Source organism: Pristiophorus japonicus, chromosome 7, assembly GCF_044704955.1.
Source record: "Pristiophorus japonicus isolate sPriJap1 chromosome 7, sPriJap1.hap1, whole genome shotgun sequence".
Classification (NCBI taxonomy): Eukaryota; Metazoa; Chordata; class Chondrichthyes; family Pristiophoridae; genus Pristiophorus; species Pristiophorus japonicus.
The window spans coordinates 12,445,304-12,463,519 of NC_091983.1; the positions used below are offsets into that span (position 1 = coordinate 12,445,304).

At 44.4% G+C, this 18,216-nt stretch overlaps 1 protein-coding gene across 1 annotated transcript in view; it reads right to left on the bottom strand.

Annotated features, from left to right (window-relative positions):
• The window catches only part of cog2 (component of oligomeric golgi complex 2), an 81,642-nt gene that overhangs the window by 33,475 nt on the left and 29,951 nt on the right, over positions 1 to 18,216 (bottom strand). The window contains exons 7-11 of the mRNA XM_070884640.1: positions 18,052 to 18,176; positions 12,731 to 12,857; positions 8,030 to 8,169; positions 6,885 to 6,946; positions 6,605 to 6,756 (exon numbers count right to left, since the gene is read on the bottom strand). Of these exons, the coding sequence (XP_070740741.1) occupies positions 6,605 to 6,756; positions 6,885 to 6,946; positions 8,030 to 8,169; positions 12,731 to 12,857; positions 18,052 to 18,176 (606 nt within the window). The remainder of the gene's footprint in view (positions 1 to 6,604; positions 6,757 to 6,884; positions 6,947 to 8,029; positions 8,170 to 12,730; positions 12,858 to 18,051; positions 18,177 to 18,216) is intronic.

An 18,216-nucleotide genomic window follows, 5' to 3' on the forward strand; every position in this document is an offset into this window, starting at 1 on the left:
CGAGTCGCTAGACTGTTGGAAAATGATCACCAATGCATCCACTATTTCTAGGGCCACTTCCTTAACTACTCAGGGATGCAGACTATCAGGCCCTGGGGATTTATCGGCCTTCAATCCCATCAATTTCCCTAACAATTTCCTGACTAATAAGGATTTCCTTCAGTTCCTCCTTTTCGCTAGACCCTCAAACCCCTAGTATTTCCAGAAGGTTATTTGTGTCTTCCTTATTGAAGACAGATCCAAAGTATTTGTTCAACTGGTCTGCCATTTACTTGTTCCCCATTATAAATTCTGACTGAAAGGGACCTACATTTGTCTTCACTAATCTTTTTCTCGTCACATATCTATAGAAGCTTTTGCAGTCACTTTTTATGTTCCCTGCAAGGTTACTCTCATACTATTTCCCCCCTCCTAATTAAACCCTCTGTCCTCCTCTGCTGAATTCTAAATTTCTCCCAGTCCTCAGGTTTGCTGCTTTTTCTGGCCAATTTATATGCATCTTCCTTGGTTTTAACACTATCCTTAATTTCCCTTGTTAGTCACAGTTGAGCCACCTTCCCCGTTTTATTTTTACGCCAGACAGGGATGTACAATTGTTGAAGTTCATCCATGTGATCCTTAAATGTCCCATTGCCTATCCACTGTCAATCCTTTAAGTGTCATTCGCCAGTCTATCCTAGCCAATTCACGTCTCATACCATCGAAGTTACCTTTCTTTAAGTTCAGGACCTTAGTCTCTGAATTAACTGTGTCACTCTCCATCTTAATGAAGAATTCTTCCATATTATGGTCACTCTTCCCCAAGTGGCCTTGCACAACAAGATTGCTAATTAAACCTCTCTCATTACACAACACCCAGCTCTCTAGTTGGTTCCTCGACATATTGGTCTAGAAAACCATCCTTTATACACTCCAGGAAATCCTCCTCCACCATATTGCTGCCAGTTTGGTTAGCCCAATCTATGTGTAGATTAAAGTCTCCCATGATAACTACTGTACCTTTATTGCACACGTCCCTAATTTCTTGTTTGATGCTGTCCCCAACCTCACTACTACTGTTTGCTAGTCTGTACACAACTCTTACTAGCGTTTTCTACCCTTTGGTATTCCGCAGCTCTACCCATACAGATTCCACATCATCCAAGCTAATGTCCTTCCTTACTATTGCGTTAATCTCCTCTTTAACCAGGAACAAGTGATCATAGCATGGTTGAATTTCAAATTCAGATGGAGGGTGAGAAAATTGCAACTCAAACCAGCGTAATCAGCTTAAATAAATGAGACTATGAAGGTATGAGGGCAGTGTTGGCTAAAGTGGACTGGGAAAATAGATTGAAGTGTGGGACAGTTGATGAACAGTGGTGTACATTTAAGAAGATATTTCACAACGCTCAAGAAAATATATTGCAGTGAGGAGAAAAGAGTGTAAAAGAAAAGATAACCACCCGTGGCTAACTGAAGAAATAAAGGATGGTATCCAATTAAAAACAAGGGCATACAGTGGACAACACTAGTGGGAGGACAGAAGATTGGGAAGCGTTTAAAAGCCAGCAAAGAACGACTAAAAAATTGATTAAGAGAAGATAAGACTATGAAAATAAACTAGCACGAAATATAAAAACAGATAGCGAGAGTTTCTATAGATATGTAAAAAGGAAAAGAGTGGCTAAAGTAAATGTTGGTCCCTTAGAGGATGAGAATGGGGAATTAATAATGGGGAACATGGAGATGGCAGAAACTCTGAACAAATATTTTGTATCAGTCTTTCCGATAGAAGACACAAACAATATCCCAACAGTGGATAGTCAAGGGGCTATAGGAGGGAGGAACTTAACACAAGCACAATCACTAAGGAGGTGGCTCTCAGTGAGATAATGGGACTAAAGGTGGATAAATCCCCTAGACCTGATGGCTTGCATCCTAGGGTCTTAAGAGAAGTAGCAGTAGGGATAGTGGATGCATTGGTTGTAATTTACCAAAATTCCCTGGATTCTGAGGAGGTCCCAGCAGATTGGAAAACTGCAAATGTAACGCCCCTATTTAAAAAAGGAACCAGACAAAAAACAGGAACCTATAGACCAGTTAGCCTAATATCTGTGGCTGGGAAAATGTTGGAGTCCATTATTAAAGAAGCAGTAGCAGGACATTTGGAAAAGCATAATTCTGTCAGGCAGAGTCAGCGTGGATTTATGAAGGGGAAGCCATGTTTGACAAACTTGCTGGAATTCTTTGAGGATGCAACGAACAGGGTGGATAAAGGGGAAACAGAGGATGTGGTGTGTTTGGACTTCCAGAAGGCATTTGACAAGGTGCCACGTAAAAGTTTACTGCACAAGATAAAGTTCACGGGGGTAAGATATTAGCATGGATAGAGGATTGGTTAACTAACAGAAAATCGGGATAAATGGTTCATTCTCTGATTGGCAACCAGTAACTAGTGGAGTGCTGCAGGAATCAGTGCTGGGACCCCAACTATTTACAATCTACATTAACGACTAGGAAGAAGGGACTGAGTGTAAAGTAGCCAAGTTTGCTGATGATACAAAGATGGGAGGGAAAGCAACGTGAGGAGGACACAAAAAATCTGCAAAGGGACATAGGCAGGCTAAGTGAGTGGGCAAAAATTTGGCAGATGGAGTATAATGTTGGAAAGTGTGAGGTCATGCACTTTGGCAGAAAAAAAATCAAAAAGCAAGTTATTATTTAAATGGAGAAAGATTGCAAAGTGCTGCAGTACAGCGGGACCTGGGGGTACTTGTGCATGAAACACAAAAGGATATATACAGGTACAGCAAGTGATCAGGAAGGCCAATGGTTTCTTGGCCTTTATTGCAAAGGGGATGGAGTATCAAAGCAGGGGAGTCTTGCTACAGTCATACAGGGTATTGGTGAGGCCACACTTGGAATACTGCATACAGTTTTGGTTTCCATATTTACGAAAGGATATAATTGCTTTGGAGGCAGTTCAGAGAAGGTTCACTAGGTTAATTCCGGAGATGAGGGTATTGACTTATGAGGAAAGGTTGAGTAGGTTGGGCCTCTACTCATTGGAATTCAGAAGAATGAGAGGTGATCGTATCGAAACGTATAAGATTATGAGGGCCTTGACAAGGTGGATGCAGAGAGGATGTTTCCACTGATGGGGGAGACTAGAACTAGGGGACATAATCTTAGAATAAGTGGCCGCCCATTTAAAACTGATTTGTGGAGGAATTTCTTCTCTGAGGAATTTCTTCTCAAATCTGTGGAATTCGCTGCCTCAGAGAGCTGTGGAAGCCGGGACATTGAATAAATTTACGACAGAGATAGTTTCTTAACCGATAAGGGAATGAGGGGTCATGGGGAGCGAGCAGGGAAGTGGACCCGAGTCCATGATCGTATTAAATGGCGGAGCAGGCTCGAGTGGCCGTATGGCCTACTCCTGTTCCTATTTCTTATGTCCTTATTAACTCCCAAAACAATCACTGAAGCTTCATGAATTGAAATAACGATCTGGTCAATCCAACAAGCTGTCATTCAGATACACGTCTCAACAAATATTATAAATATTATAAATAGCAAAGCATGCTTATATTTGAATTGAGTGGCTTGGCTCTTCCCTCAAGCACACTGCCCAGCGAACAGCTGAACCAACATCAGAACAATATATTGAGTTAAAGTGGGACACCTTTCGGTGAGTGAAACTGTTTAATTCTATCTAGTACTTCTGGAGTTAAAGAAGTCAATACAATGCTAATTAATGACCAAAAACGCTTAATTTTTGGCACAGCTTGGTTTGGAGGAGTGGTCTTGAGCGGGAAGAACTGGAGCTGAATGAGGTTTCTCATTGATAGGAATATAGGAACAGGAGGCCATTCATCCGAATGAGATCATGGCTGATCTGTACCTTAACTCCATCTGCCTGTCTTGGTTTCGTAACTCTCATAACCCTTTGTGTGAAGCGATGACGATTTTTATGAAAGGGGAGATAAATTTAACAAAGCTGAAGGTTTGTACAGAATCTCAATAATTAACTGCATAAAGGTGTCTGTTATTTGTCAGAATATTAAAACATTGGTTGGTGATAATTTAGGCTTATACTACTGAAGGGGCAGATCACCCACGACACCAGTGTTACATTCAGCACACTTTATACATCGCAAGCAATCTGATTCCAAGTCTCATCATCATCATAGGCAGTCCCTCGAAATGAGGATGACTTGCTTCCACGCCAAAAAGGGAAGAGTCACACACCGCACACATTGTCACACATCACACGGTTCGCACATTGTCACACATCACACACTTTGCACATTGAGCCTGACATCGGTAGTGGGTAAAATGATGGAATCAATTATTAAGGATGTCATAACAGCGCATTTGGAAAGTGGTGACATGACAGGTACAAGTCAGCATGGATGTGTGAAAGGGAAAGCATGCTTGACAAATATTCTGGAATTTTTTGAGGATGTTTCCAGTAGAGTGGACAAGGGAGAACCAGTTGATGTGGTATATTTGGACTTTCAGAAGGCTTTTGACAAGGTCCCACACAAGAGATTAATGTGCAAAGTTAAAGCACATGGGATTGGGGGTAGTGTGCTGACATGGATTGAGAACTGGTTGTCAGACAGGAAGCAAAGAGTAGGAGTAAATGGGGACTTTTCAGAATGGCAGGCAGTGACTAGTGGGGTACCGCAATGTTCTGTGCTGGTTCCCCAACTGTTTACATTGTACATGAATGATTTAGATGAGGGGATTAAATGTAGTATCTCCAAATTTGCGGATGACACTAAGTTGGGTGGCAGTGTGAGCTGCGAGGAGGATGCTATGAGGCTGCAGAGCGACTTGGATAGGTTAGGTGAGTGGGCAAATGCATGGCAGATGAAGTATAATGTGGATAAATGTGAGGTTATCCACTTTGGTGGTAAAAACAGAGAGACAGACTATTATCTGAATGGTGACAGATTAGGAAAAGTGGAGGTGCAGCGAGACCTGGGTGTCATGGTACATCAATCATTGAAGGTTGGCATGCAGGTACAGAAGGCGGTTAAGAAAGCAAAAGGCATGTTGGCCTTCATAGCGAGGGGATTTGAGTACAGGGGCAGGGAGGTGTTACTACAGTTGTACAGGGCCTTGGTGAGGCCACACCTGGAGTATTGTGTACAGTTTTGGTCTCCTAACTTGATGAAGGACATTCTTGCTATTGAGGGAGTGCAGCGAAGGTTCACCAGACTGATTCCGGGGATGGCAGGACTGACATATCAAGAAAGACTGGATCAACTGGGTTTGTATTCACTGGAGTTCAGTAGAATGAGAGGGGATCTCATAGAAACGTTTAAAATTCTGACGTGTTTAGACAGGTTAGATGAAGGAAGAATGTTCCCAATGTTCACCCAGAGAGTGGTGAACCTGTGGAATTCTCTGCCACAGAAAGTTGTTGAGGCCAATTCACTAAATATATTCAAAAAGGAGTTAGATGTAGTCCTTACTACTAGGGGGATCAAGGGGTATGGCGAGAAATCAGGAATGGGGTACTGAAGTTGCGTGTTCAGCCATGAACTCATTGAATGGTGGTGCAAGCTCGAAGGGCCAAATGGCCTACTCCTGCACCCATTTTCTATGTTTCCATGTTTCTATGTTTCACAGGTGTTTCAATGAAGGACCTAATATATTCCAGATTCCGAACTACATTTTGAAGGGTGGAAGATGCTGGTGCATGGATTTTTTTTAACGTGGGGGTGACTGTTGCACACCAGCCACCACACGGGCTTGACAGAGCTAGGTCTTGGTGCAGCAGCAAGAATTACCCAAGGCGACTGGAGACCTGCTGTCCTGCACGGGCCTAGTGCGCACACATAACACAATGTGTGCTGCCCCATGGCCCTCGCCTCTTCTGGCCCGAATTCACGCCTCCCCTGGGCCCCGATCACATTCCTCTGCAATCTCTCGGCGCTCCTTCGCCCCGACCTCGCCGCTCCTGCTGTGCCTGCCCATGCTCCAATCACCGACCTGGACCTTGATGATGTCCCTCTTCGCTGCCGTCGCCCTCCTGCACCAGCTCGCGCTGTACCTTGCCGTGGTACGCTTCCACGCTGCCCATGGCCGCCACTCCTTATATGGGCCCCGACCTGCTGCTGATGGTCTCTCGCAGGTTGGGGTCGCCAGGCTGTCCGGGGGCCCCCGCTCGCCGCTCCTTTTATGGCCCCTGGACAGCCTGGCGGCCCCGACCTGCTCGGAGTCTAACCCGATCAGCACTGACCACTGGCTCAACTGGTAGCTGGACGATCCTCCTCATGAAGCAGAACAGCCGGGTAGGGGGGGGGGGGGGGGGGGAGGTGGGAAGATGAGGAGAATAACGAATTGCTGGAACGCGCTGTCTGAAAGGGCGACGGAAGCACATTCAATCGCAACTTTCAAAAAAAGAGAATTGCACGTATACTTGAAACTGAAAAAAAATAGATCTGCAGGGCTCTGGGGAAAGAGCAGGGGCCAGTGGGAGTCATTGGAGAGCCCTTTCAAAGAGCGGGGACAGGCACAATGGGTCGAATGGTCTCCTTCTGTGCTGCCTGATTCCAAGTGTTTTCTATCCGGGCAGCTTAAGGAGGCAGAGAAAAGGGGCACTCACCTCGTCCACCCACTTAGTGTAGCGGGCCAGTAACTGCAGAGTCAGCTTCCAGAAGCGGTGAGCCAGTGGGGGGAGGTAGATGCCATCAGCCCAGCATTTCACAAGGTTCTGCCACAGAGCGTGGGTAACCAGAAGCTTGAACTCACTGCCACCTGCATCAAACAGATCGAGCATTAGCCGCGTCCAGCTACCCATTTTCGAGGGGATTTATTACGTTTACAAGAGGCCGATTCCGTTTGTTCTTACTTATAGGACTTTTCCATTGGCAGAAAGTTCCTACCTGGCGCTTCCTTCAAACCTTCCGACATCGACGCCTCCAAATTTCCAGCAATTTCCTTGAACCTGTCAAAGGATTTGGGTAACATACAAAAGGTCAGGTTCACTCTTTTACTGTTAAGTATTTGTTTTATCCTGCTTATGGACTAGCTGAACAAAAATAAGGGCAGGTGAAAAAATATACATATTTTCAGTCATTTGGTTCAGCAGCTGCTCTCTTGCTGGTAGAGTTTCTCTGCTCTCCAGTCTGGATTTGTTGCATGCTTCCTGATGGGAGCCAGTTTTCTCTCTCCATTTGTACTTTCCCTTGCGACAGATGTTGCGATTTTATGAATTTGAATTATGAGCCAAAGTGTGACACCCAAAGTTATCGGAACATAGGAGCAGGAGCAGGCCATTCAGCCCCTCGAGCCCGATCCACCATTCAATTAGATCATGGCTGATCTGAATCTTAACTCCATCTACCCATTTTGCTTCCTTAACTCTTAATAACCTTGCTAACAAAATTCTATCAATCTCAGTTTTGAGAGTTCCAGATTTCCATTACCCTGTGTGAAGAAGTGCTCCCTGACATAATCCCTGAACGCTAAGGCTCTAATGTTAAGGTTATGTCCCCTTGTTCTGAACTCCCCCACCAGAGGAAATAGTTTCTCTCGATCTACCCTATCAACTCCCTCAATCATCTTGAACACCTCGATTAGATCACCCCTTAATCTTCTAAACTCGAGGGAATACAAGCCTAGTCTGTACAACCTGTCCTCATAATCTAACCCTTTTAGCCCCAGTATCACTCCATTGGATCTGCACTGCATCCCCTCCATGGCCAGTATATCCTCCCTGCTCAAAACTGAATGCAGTACTGCAGCATTTTGTAGCAAATTAAATCTATCAAATACATGGCTACAATTGGACTATTTTAATATCAGCTAAGTACCTAATTCAAAGTTGAAATGATCTCAAAGTTCAATTATTTTGGTGCTGGATTCCCAATCACGCTGTTCTACTTAACATTGCTTACTTCAAATTATTGGATAGTGAAATGTTCTCAGCGCAGAAGAATGATTTGAAATGATTAGTTGAATATACAATGCACAGGCTATAGATATAAAACTTCACTGGACTGAAAAGAGTTCACCAATGCAGACTTACCTGATCTGGTAATAAACGGGCAGACTCCATTTGTTGTTGAAACCCTTGTATGCCGAGTGTGATCGTAATCTCTTTACACTTGCTTGGGATGCACATTGCCATTCAAATTTTCTAATAAATTCCATAGTAATTGTGTATTTCTGGAACATTAGGAAAAAGTCGTACTTATATAGCGCCTTTAACGTAGCAAAACATTCCAAGGCGCTTCACCGAGCCACATGAGATATTAGAACAGGAAGAGGGTAGGAGAGAATAGGTTAGAGTGGGGACGAGTAGCAGAGAGGGGAATGGGAGGGGAGAAGGGGAATGGGAGGGGAGAAGGGGAATGGGGTGTAGGTGGGGGAAGAAGGAGCGAAGGGGAAAAGGAGGGGATTGGGCGGGGGATGGGAAGGGGTATGTCCAAATGTTTAACAGCCAATGAGGTACTTTTGAAATGTAGCCACTGTGGTAATGAAGGGAAGGTTTCAAGTCTGTGCTTGTCAGATAACAGGTACAAGGAATTCCTTCTGTGTGGAATGGTGAGCGCCACAATTCGCAATAAAGTGTGCAAGCGCATTGTAAGCATCCTCCTGACTGCAGCATAGACACACACCGTTCCTCAGAGGGCAGGGATTGTAGGTTGTGGTCCTTGTGACCTCACGGGCCACCACGCACACATCCAGCTGTCTGGCTGCAATCCCTCCAGCACACAATGGCATATCGAGCTTATTCATCTAGCGACAAGTGGCAACTGAATCCAATTACATGTGAATAGGCAAAGATTGCTACCAGTGCCACGTGCTAGTCAGAGTAGGAATCGCAGGATAGCTCAGATGAATACGTGGCTTGAGCAGTGGTGCAGCAGGAAGGGATTCAATTCCTGGGGCATTGGAACCGGTTCTGGGGGAGGTGGGACCAGTACAAACCGGATGGTCTGCAACTGGGCAGGGCCGGAACCAATGTCCTAGGGGGAGTGTTTGCTAGTGCTGTTGGGGAGGAGTTAAACTAATATGGCAGAGGGATGGGAACCAATGCAGGGAGACAGAGGGAAACAAAAAGGAGACAAAAGCAAAAGACAGAAAGGAGATGAGTAAAAGTGGAGGGCAGAGAAACCTAAGGCAAAAAACAAAGAGGGCCACTGAATATAAAGGGGCTGCAGGAGGGGTCAAAACTAAAAATGATGGTTTAAAAACTAGTATTAAAACACTCTACCTAAACGCACGCAGCATTCGAAAAAGTAAATGAGTTGACGGCACAAATCATTACAAATGGGTATGATTTGGTGGCCATTACAGTAATGTGGTTGCAGGGTGGCCAAGACTGGGAATTAAACATACAGGGGTATCTGACGATTCAGAAAGAAAGATAGAAAGAAGGGAAAGGAGGTGGGGTAGCTCTGTTAATAAAGGAAGATATCAGGGCAGTTGAGAGAGACGATATTGGCTCTAATGAATGAAATGTTGAATCATTGTGGGTGGAGATTAGAGATAGTAAGGGGAAAAAGTCACTGGTGGGTGTAGTTTATAGGCCCCCAAATAATAACTTCACGGTGGGGAGGGCAATAATCAAGGGAATAATGGAGGCATGTGAAAAAGGAACGGCAGTAATCATGGGGAATTTTAACCTACATATCGATTGGTCAAATCAAATCGCACGGGGTAGCCTGGAGGAGGAATTCATAGAATGCATACGGGATTGTTTCTTAGAACAGTATGTTACAGAACCTACAAGGGAGCAAGCTATCTTAGATCTGGTCCTGTGTAATGAGACAGGAATAATAAACGATCTCCTCGTAAAAGATCCTCTCGGAATGAGTGATCACAGTATGGTTGAATTTGTAATACAGATTGAGGATAAGGAAGTAGTGTCTCAAACGAGCGTACTATGCTTAAACAAAGGGGACTACAGTGGGGTGAGGGCAGAGTTGGCTAAAGTAGACTGGAAACACAGACTAAATGGTGGCACAATTGAGGAACAGTGGAGGACTTCTAAGGAGCACTTTCATAGTGCTCAACAAAAATATATTCCAGTGAAAAAGAAGGGCGGTAAGAGAAGGGATCACCAGCCGTGGATAACCAAGGAAATAAAAGAGAGTATCAAATTAAAAACCAATGCGTATAAGGTGGCCAAGGTTAGTGGGAAAATAGAAGATTGGGAAAATTTTAAATGACAGCAAAGAATGACTAAGAAAGCAATAAAGAAAGGAAAGATAGATTACAAAGGTAAACTTGCGCAAAACATAAAAACGGATAGCAAAAGCTTTTACAGATATATAAAACAGAAAAGAGTGACTAAAGTAAATGTTGGTCCCTTAGAAGATGAGAAGGGGGATTTAATAATGGGAAATGTGGAAATGGCTGAGACCTTAAACAATTATTTTGCTTCGGTCTTCACAGTGGAAGACACAAAAACAATGCCAAAAATTGCTGGTCACAGGAATGTGGGAAGGGAGGACCTTGAGACAATCACTATCACTAGGGGGGTAGTGCTGGACAGGCTAATGGGACTGAAGGTAGACAAGTCCCCTGGTCCTGACGAAATGCATCCCAGGGTATTAAAAGAGATGGCGGAAGTTATAGCAGATGCATTCGTTATAATCTACCAAAAGTCTCTGGACTCTGGGGAGGTACCAGCGGATTGGAAAGCAGCTAATGTAACGCCTCTGTTTAAAAAAGGGGGTCGACAAAAAGCAGGTAACTATAGGCCGGTTAGTTTAACATCTGTAGTGGGGCAAATGCTTGAAACTATTAAGGAAGAAATAGCAGGACATCTAGATAGGAATAGTGCAATCAAGTAGACGCAGCATGGATTCGTGAAGGGGAAATCATGTTTAACTAATTTACTGGAATTCTTTGAGGATATAACGAGCATGGTGGATAGAGGTGTACCGATGGATGTGATGTTTTTAGATTTCCAAAAGGCATTCGATAAGGTGCCACACAAAAGGTTACTGCAGAAGATAAGGGTACGCGGAGTCAGAGGAAATGTATTAGCATGGATAGAGAATTGGCTGGCGAACAGAAAGCAGAGAGTCGTGATAAATGGGTCCTTTTCGGGTTGGAAATCGGTGGTTCGTGGTGTGCCACAGGGATCGGTGCTGGGATCACAACTGTTTACAATATACATAGATGACCTGGAAGAGGGGACAGAGTGTAATGTAACAAAATTTGCAGATGACACAAAGATTAGTGGGAAAGCGGGTTGTGTCGAGGACACAGAAAGGCTGCAAAGAGATTTAGATAGGTTAAACAAATGGGCTAAGGTTTGGCAGATGGAATACAATGTCGGAAAGTGTGAGGTCATCCACCTTGGGGAAAAAAAAATAAAAGGGAATATTATTTGAATGGGGAGAAATTACAACATGCTTAGATGCAGAGGGACCTGGGGATCCTTGTGCATGAATCCCAAAAAGTTAGTTTGCAGGTGCAGCAGGTAATCAGGAAGGCAAATGGAATGTTGGCCTTCATTGCGAGAGGGATGGAGTACAAAAGCAGGGAGGTCCTGCTGCAACTGTACAGGGTATTGGTGAGGCCGCACCTGGAGTACTGCGTGCAGTTTTGGTCACCTTACTTAAGGAAGGATATACTAGCTTTGGAGGGGGTACAGAGACGATTCACGAGGCTGATTCTGGAGATGAGGGGGTTACCTTATGATGATAGATTGAGTAGACTGGGTCTTTACTTGTTGGAGTTCAGAAGGATGAGGGGTAATCTTATAGAAACATTTAAAATAATGAAAGGGATAGACAAGATAGAGGCAGAGAGGTTGTTTCCACTGGTCGGGGAGACTAGAACTAGGGGGCACAACCTCAAAATACGGGGGAGCCAATTTAAAACCGAGTTGAGAAGGAATTTCTTCTCCCAGAGGGTTGTGAATCTGTGGAATTCTCTGCCCAAGGAAGCAGTTGAGGCTAGCTCATTGAATGTATTCAAGTCACAGATAGATAGATTTTTAACCAATAAGTGAATTAAGGGTTACGGGGAGCGGGCGGGTAAATGGAGCTGAGTCCACGGCCAGATCAGCCATGATCTTGTTGAATGGTGGAGCAGGCTCGAGGGGCTAGATGGCCTACTCCTGTTCCTAATACTTATGTTCTTATGTATGGAAGGAAGATCTCGTATTAAGCCAAGTACTGACAAACAGCAATTCTGGCAGGAAAATGTGTGCTTGAACAACAGCTTTATTTCAATAATCCATGATCTGAATGTTAGACAGGAACTCCACTTAGGCCTCAGCCTTGGCTCAGTGGGTAGCATTCTCGTCTCTTCGGTCATAAGGTTGTGGGTTCAAGTCCCAGCCCAGAGAATTGAGCACAAAATCTAGGCTGACATTCCCAGTGCAGTACTGAGGGAGTGCTGCACTAATGGGGTGCTGTCTGTCAGATGAAATGTTAAACCATTCTGCTGTCTCGAGTGGATGTGAAAGATCCCACGGCACTATTTCGAAGAGCAGGGGAGTTCTCCCTGGTGTCCTGGCCAATACTTATCCCTCAACCAACATCACTAAAACAGATTACTTGGTCATTATCACATTGCTGTTTGTGGGATCTTGCTGTGTGCAAATTGACTGCCGCGTTTCCTACATTACAACAGTGACAACACTTCAGAAAGCATTTAACTGGCTGTAAAGCGTTTTGGGACATCCCGAGGTTGTGGAAAGCGCGATAGAAATGAAAGTCCTTCTTTCTTATCGAAATACAAGTACTTGTGCATAGTTGGTTACCTCATGGAACATGTCTGGATTTCCTGGGTTAAATAACGAAGGCAATTTTCCCTCTAGACCTCGTACCATTTCTGGCCAGACGGAATTCACTGTAAAATCGTAACCTGGAATCACTTCTGTCTTATCACTAGAACGCAGAATAGAGAGAGATTCAGGCAACAGAAAATCCAGTCACTTACTATAATAGACGTGCACACAACGATCCCATATGGTGTGCAAACTGTAAAACCACAAGTCCTACTTGCACTCTCCAGGATTGTTTCCCCGTTGTGCAATTTGGTCACACAATTGTTGCGAATACAGCCCTGATTTACTCCAAATGCCATGGCACTTTTAACTGTGCGCAGCTGGCTCCTTGGATATTGTGTGTTATAGGTGGGGGGGCGAGGGTCACTTCAAAAGCTGCAAGCTGAACGGTTCTCGAGGTGAATGATGAACCCTGTAATCAGGAGCGGCTCTGTGACAAATGATAAGCCTGCTCATCCAAATGAGTACCTGCAGGAGAGTGTCCCAATTGTAAGGATGAAAATTTGCAATACATAGGTTGTTAGAACCCTGGAAGTGGTCACATAACCACCAGTTTCAAACTTCACAGGATTAACGTATGATTTAGTGACATCTTACCCCATCCATCACCATAAACATTCACTCCCTCCACCACTGGCGCACCGTGACTGCAGTGTGTACCATCTACAAGATGCATTGCAGCAACTGTTGGGGAGGGGTTAAACTAATACGGCAGGGGGATGGGAACCTGTGCAGGGAGACGGAGGGAAATAAAATGGGGGCAGATGCAAAGATAGAAAGGAGAATAGTAAAAGTGTAGGGCAAAGAAACCCAAGGCAAAAATCAAAAAGGACAAAAAGAGTGCTAAAAAGACAAGCCTGAAGGCTCTGTGCCTCAATGCAAGGAGTGTTCGTAATAGGATGGATGAATTAAATGCGCAGGCAACTATTAACGATTATGATATAATTGGGATTACGGAGACATGGCTCCAGGGTGACCAAGGCTGGGAAATGAACATCCAGGGGTATTCAATATTCAGAAAGGATAGACAGAAAGGAAAAGGGGTTGGGAGGGGGGGGTAGCGTTGCTGGTTAGAGAGGAAATTAACGCAGTAGTAAGGACATTAGCTTGGATGATGTGGAATCTGTATGGGTAGAGCTGCGGAATACCAAAGGGCAGAAAATGCTACTGGGAGTTGTGTGCAGACCAGCAAACAGTAGTAGTGAGGTTGGGGATGGCATCAAACAGGAAATTAGGGATACGTGCAATAAAGTTACAGCAGCTATCATGGGAGACTTTAATCTACATATAGATTGGGCTAACAAAGCTGGTAGCAATGCGGTGGAGGAGGATTTCCTGGAGTGTATTCGGGATGGCTGTCGAGACCAATATATCAAGGAACCAACTAGAGAGCTGGCCATCCTAGATTGGGTGTTATGTAAGGAGAGAGTACTAATTAGCAATTTTGTTGTGCGAGGGCCCCTGGGGAAGAGTGACCATAATATGGTAGAATTCTTTATTAAGATGGAGAGTGACAGTGTTAATTCAGAGACTAGGGTCCTGAACTTAAGGAAAGGTAACTTCGATGGTATGAGACGTGAATTGGCTAAGATAGACTGGAAAATTATACTTAAAGGGCTGACAGTGGATAGGCAATGGCAGACATTTATAAATTACATGGATGAACTTCAACAATTATACATTCCTGTCTGGAGTAAAAATAAAACGGGGAAGGTAGCTCAACCGTGGCTAACAAGGGAAATTAGGGATAGTGTTAAATCCAAGGAAGAGACATATAAATTGGCCAGAAAAAGCAGCAAACCTGAGGACTGGGAGAAATTTAGAATTCAGCAGAGGAGGACAAAGGGTTTAATTAGGAGGGGGAAAATAGGAGTATGAGAGTAAGCTTGCAGGGAACATAAAAACTGACTGCAAAGGTTTCTATAGATATGTGAAGAGAAAAAGATTAGTGAAGACCAAAGTAGGTCCTTTGCAGTCAGAATAAGGTGAATTTATAATGGGGAACAAGGAAATGGCAGACCAGTTGAACAAATACTTTGGATCTGTCTTCACTAAAGAAGACACAAATAACCTTCTGGAAATACTAGGGGATTGAGGATCTAGCGAAAAGGAGGAACTGAAGGAAATCCTTATTAGTCAGGAAATTGTGTTAGGGAAATTGATGGGATTGAAGGCCGATAAATCCCCAGGGCCTGATAGGCTGCATCCCAGAGTACTTAAGGAAGTGACCCTAGAAATAATGGATGCATTGGTGATCATTTTCCAACATTCTATTGACTCTGTATCAGTTCCTATGGACTGGAGGGTAGCTAATGTAACACCACTTTTTAAAAAAGGAGGGAGAGAAAACAGGGAATTATAGACCGGTTAGCCTGACATCGGTGGTGGGGAAAATGTTGGAATCAATTATTAAAGATGAAATAGCAGCGCATTTGGAAAGCAGTGACAGGATCGGTCCTAGTCAGCATGGATTTATGAAAGGGAAATCATGCTTGACAAATCTCCCTATAATTTTTTGAGGATGTAACTAGTAGAGTAGACATGGAAGAACCAGTGGATGTGGTGTATTTGGACTTTCAAAAGGCTTTTGACAAGGTCCCACAATTATACATTCCTGTCTGGAGTAAAAATAAAACGGGGAAGGTAGCTCAACTGTGGCTAACAAGGGAAATTAGGGATAGTGTTAAATCCAAGGAAGAGACATATAAATTGGCCAGAAAAAGCAGCAAACCTGAGGACTGGGAGAAATTTCACATTCAGCAGAGGAGGACAAAGGGTTTAATTAGGAGGGGGAAAATAGAGATTAGTGTGCAAAATTAAAGCACATGGGATTGGGGGTCATGTACTGACGTGGATTGAGAACTGGTTGGCAGACAGGAAGCAGAGAGTCGGAATAAACGGGTCCTTTTCAGAATGGCAGGCAGTGACCAGTGGGGTGCCGCAGGGCTCAGTGCTGGGACCCCAGCTATTCACAATATACATCAATGATTTAGATGTAGGAATTGAATGTAATATCTCCAAATTTGCAGATGACACTAAGCTGGGTGGCGGTGTGAGCTGTGAGGAGGATGCTAAGAGGCTGCAGGGTGACTTGGACAGGTTAGGTGAGTGGGCAAATGCATGGCAGATGCAGTATAATGTGGATAAATGTGAGGTTATCCACTTTGGTGGCAAAGGCAGGAGGCAGAATATTATCTGAATGGTGACAGATTAGGAAAAGGGGAGGTGCAACGAGACCTGGGTGTCATGGTACATCAGTCACTGAAGTTTGGCATGCAGGTACAGCAGGCGGTGAAGGCGGCAAATGGCATGTTGGCCTTCATAGCTAGAGGATTTGAGTATAGGAGCAGGGAGGTCTTACTGCAGTTGTATAGAGCCTCAGTGAGGCCACACCTGGAATTGTGTGTACAGTTTTGGTCTCCTAATCTGAGGAAGGACGTTCTTGCTGTTGAGGGAGTACAGTGATTGTTCACCAGATTGATTCCTGGGATGGCAGGACTGATATATGAGCAGAGACTGGATCAACTGGGCTTGTATCCACTGGAGGTTAGAAGAATGAGAGGGGATCTCATAGAAACATATAAAATTCTGACAGGATTGGACAGGTTAGAGGCAGGAAGAATGTTCCCATTGCTGGGGAGTTCCAGAACCAGGGGTCACAATCTAAGGATAAGGGGTAAGCCATTTAAGACCGAGATGAGGAGAAACTTCTTCACTCAGCGATTGGTTAACTTGTGGAATTCTCTACCGCAGAAAGTTGTTGAGGCCAGTTCGTTAAGATATATTCAAAAGGGATTTAGATATGGCCCTTACGGCCAAAGGGATCAAGGGGTGTAGAGAGAAAGCAGGAAAGGGGTACTGAGGTTGAATGATCAGCCATGATCTTATTGAATGGCGGTGCAGACTCGAATGGCCTGCTCCTGCACCTAATTTCTATGTTTCTATGTAACTCACCTAGGCTTCTTCGGCTGCACCTCCCAAACCCGCGACCTCTACCACCTAGAAGGTAAGGGCAGCAGGCGCATGGGAACACCATCACTTGCAAATTCCCCTTCAAGTAATACACCATCCTGACTTGGACATATATCGCCGTTCCTTCATCGTCGCTGGGACAAAATCCTGGAACTCCCTCCCTAACAGAACTGTGGGAGCACCTTCACCACACGGACTGCAGCGGTTCAAGGCGGCGGTTCACCCCACCTTCTCACGGGCAATTAGGGAGGGCAATAAATGCCGGCCTTGCCAGCGACGCCCACATCCCGGAACGAATTAAAAAAAAAATCTACCTATGGCAGATATATGGTCAGATTTCCAACAGGATGACCAAGCCTCAACATTAAATTACCATTTTACATAAACCCAAGGCAAGCTCTTTGACATTTAAAAAATAATTGCAAACTAAAAAATCATTTCAGAAGTCCCCATGATTCTCTGTAATCTAAAAGATTTACTCTGGGAACAGTCCAAACTTCTCGGTCAGTAGGTGTCGGTTTTGAGCCCCACTCCAGGATGGTGCTCTCGCTCCCACGTTGACATCCAGCCGGTGAGTGTGGGTGGCCCTCCCTCATCAAGGGATTATGGGATCTCGAAATCCCTTCCACTGTGCTGGGCGAACCACCCAATCGGCTGGTTTAATCCAGTTAAGGAAACCACCAGTGTAAAAGCTGGTTGCGGCAATAATTTGTCCGATTAGAATACACCCCCCAAAACGCCCTCGGTTCAATGACTCCCTCAAGGAGCATTGACCCATCACAAAGCTCAACCCTCGTCTCTCTGGTACGCTCTGGGACAAACACGATCAATCCGACCTGTTTTGAATGTTTTTTTGCCAGCCTATACTGAAGTCATCGATGGTACCCGGGTTACCCTTGTTCAGACAGGGCATTTTGCTGCCGTCTCCCCGAGAGAATACTTAGAACATGCAAACCTTTTGTCCATCAACGATATTGTGCTCCCTCAGTTTTATGCCCATTTGACTCTTAAATCTTTTCCAGGACCCTCTTTAGCATTCTGAACTTCCTATATTCATCCCAGTGAACCTTCACCTTTCACCCTAAAAAAGGTGTTTTTCTTTTCGATTCAAATTAAATTGTTAATCCATATATCATCTGTAACGCACTTGTTAGTCGCTGTTTGGTGATCCAATGTCTATAGGGAAGGTTAATCTCCCAGGAAGTTAACTTAACCAGTTTGTAATGGTTGAAAGTTGGTACCAGTAAAAGGTACTACATTTAATTAAGTTATTGTCAGAATGGTGAACTTCTACAGGATTACTGTAGTTGCAGCTAACTCACCCAATTACTGCTCCTCCAGTCACCACTTGGAGGAGATGACAATGGTTGGGAATGAAGTCCAGCAGTTTTCCATACATTTCTTTAAGACCATTTGCCCGTGACTGAACATATTGTTCATCAATTACCTGGAAGGGAAAATATTCACTTTTAAACTAGCAATGAGAA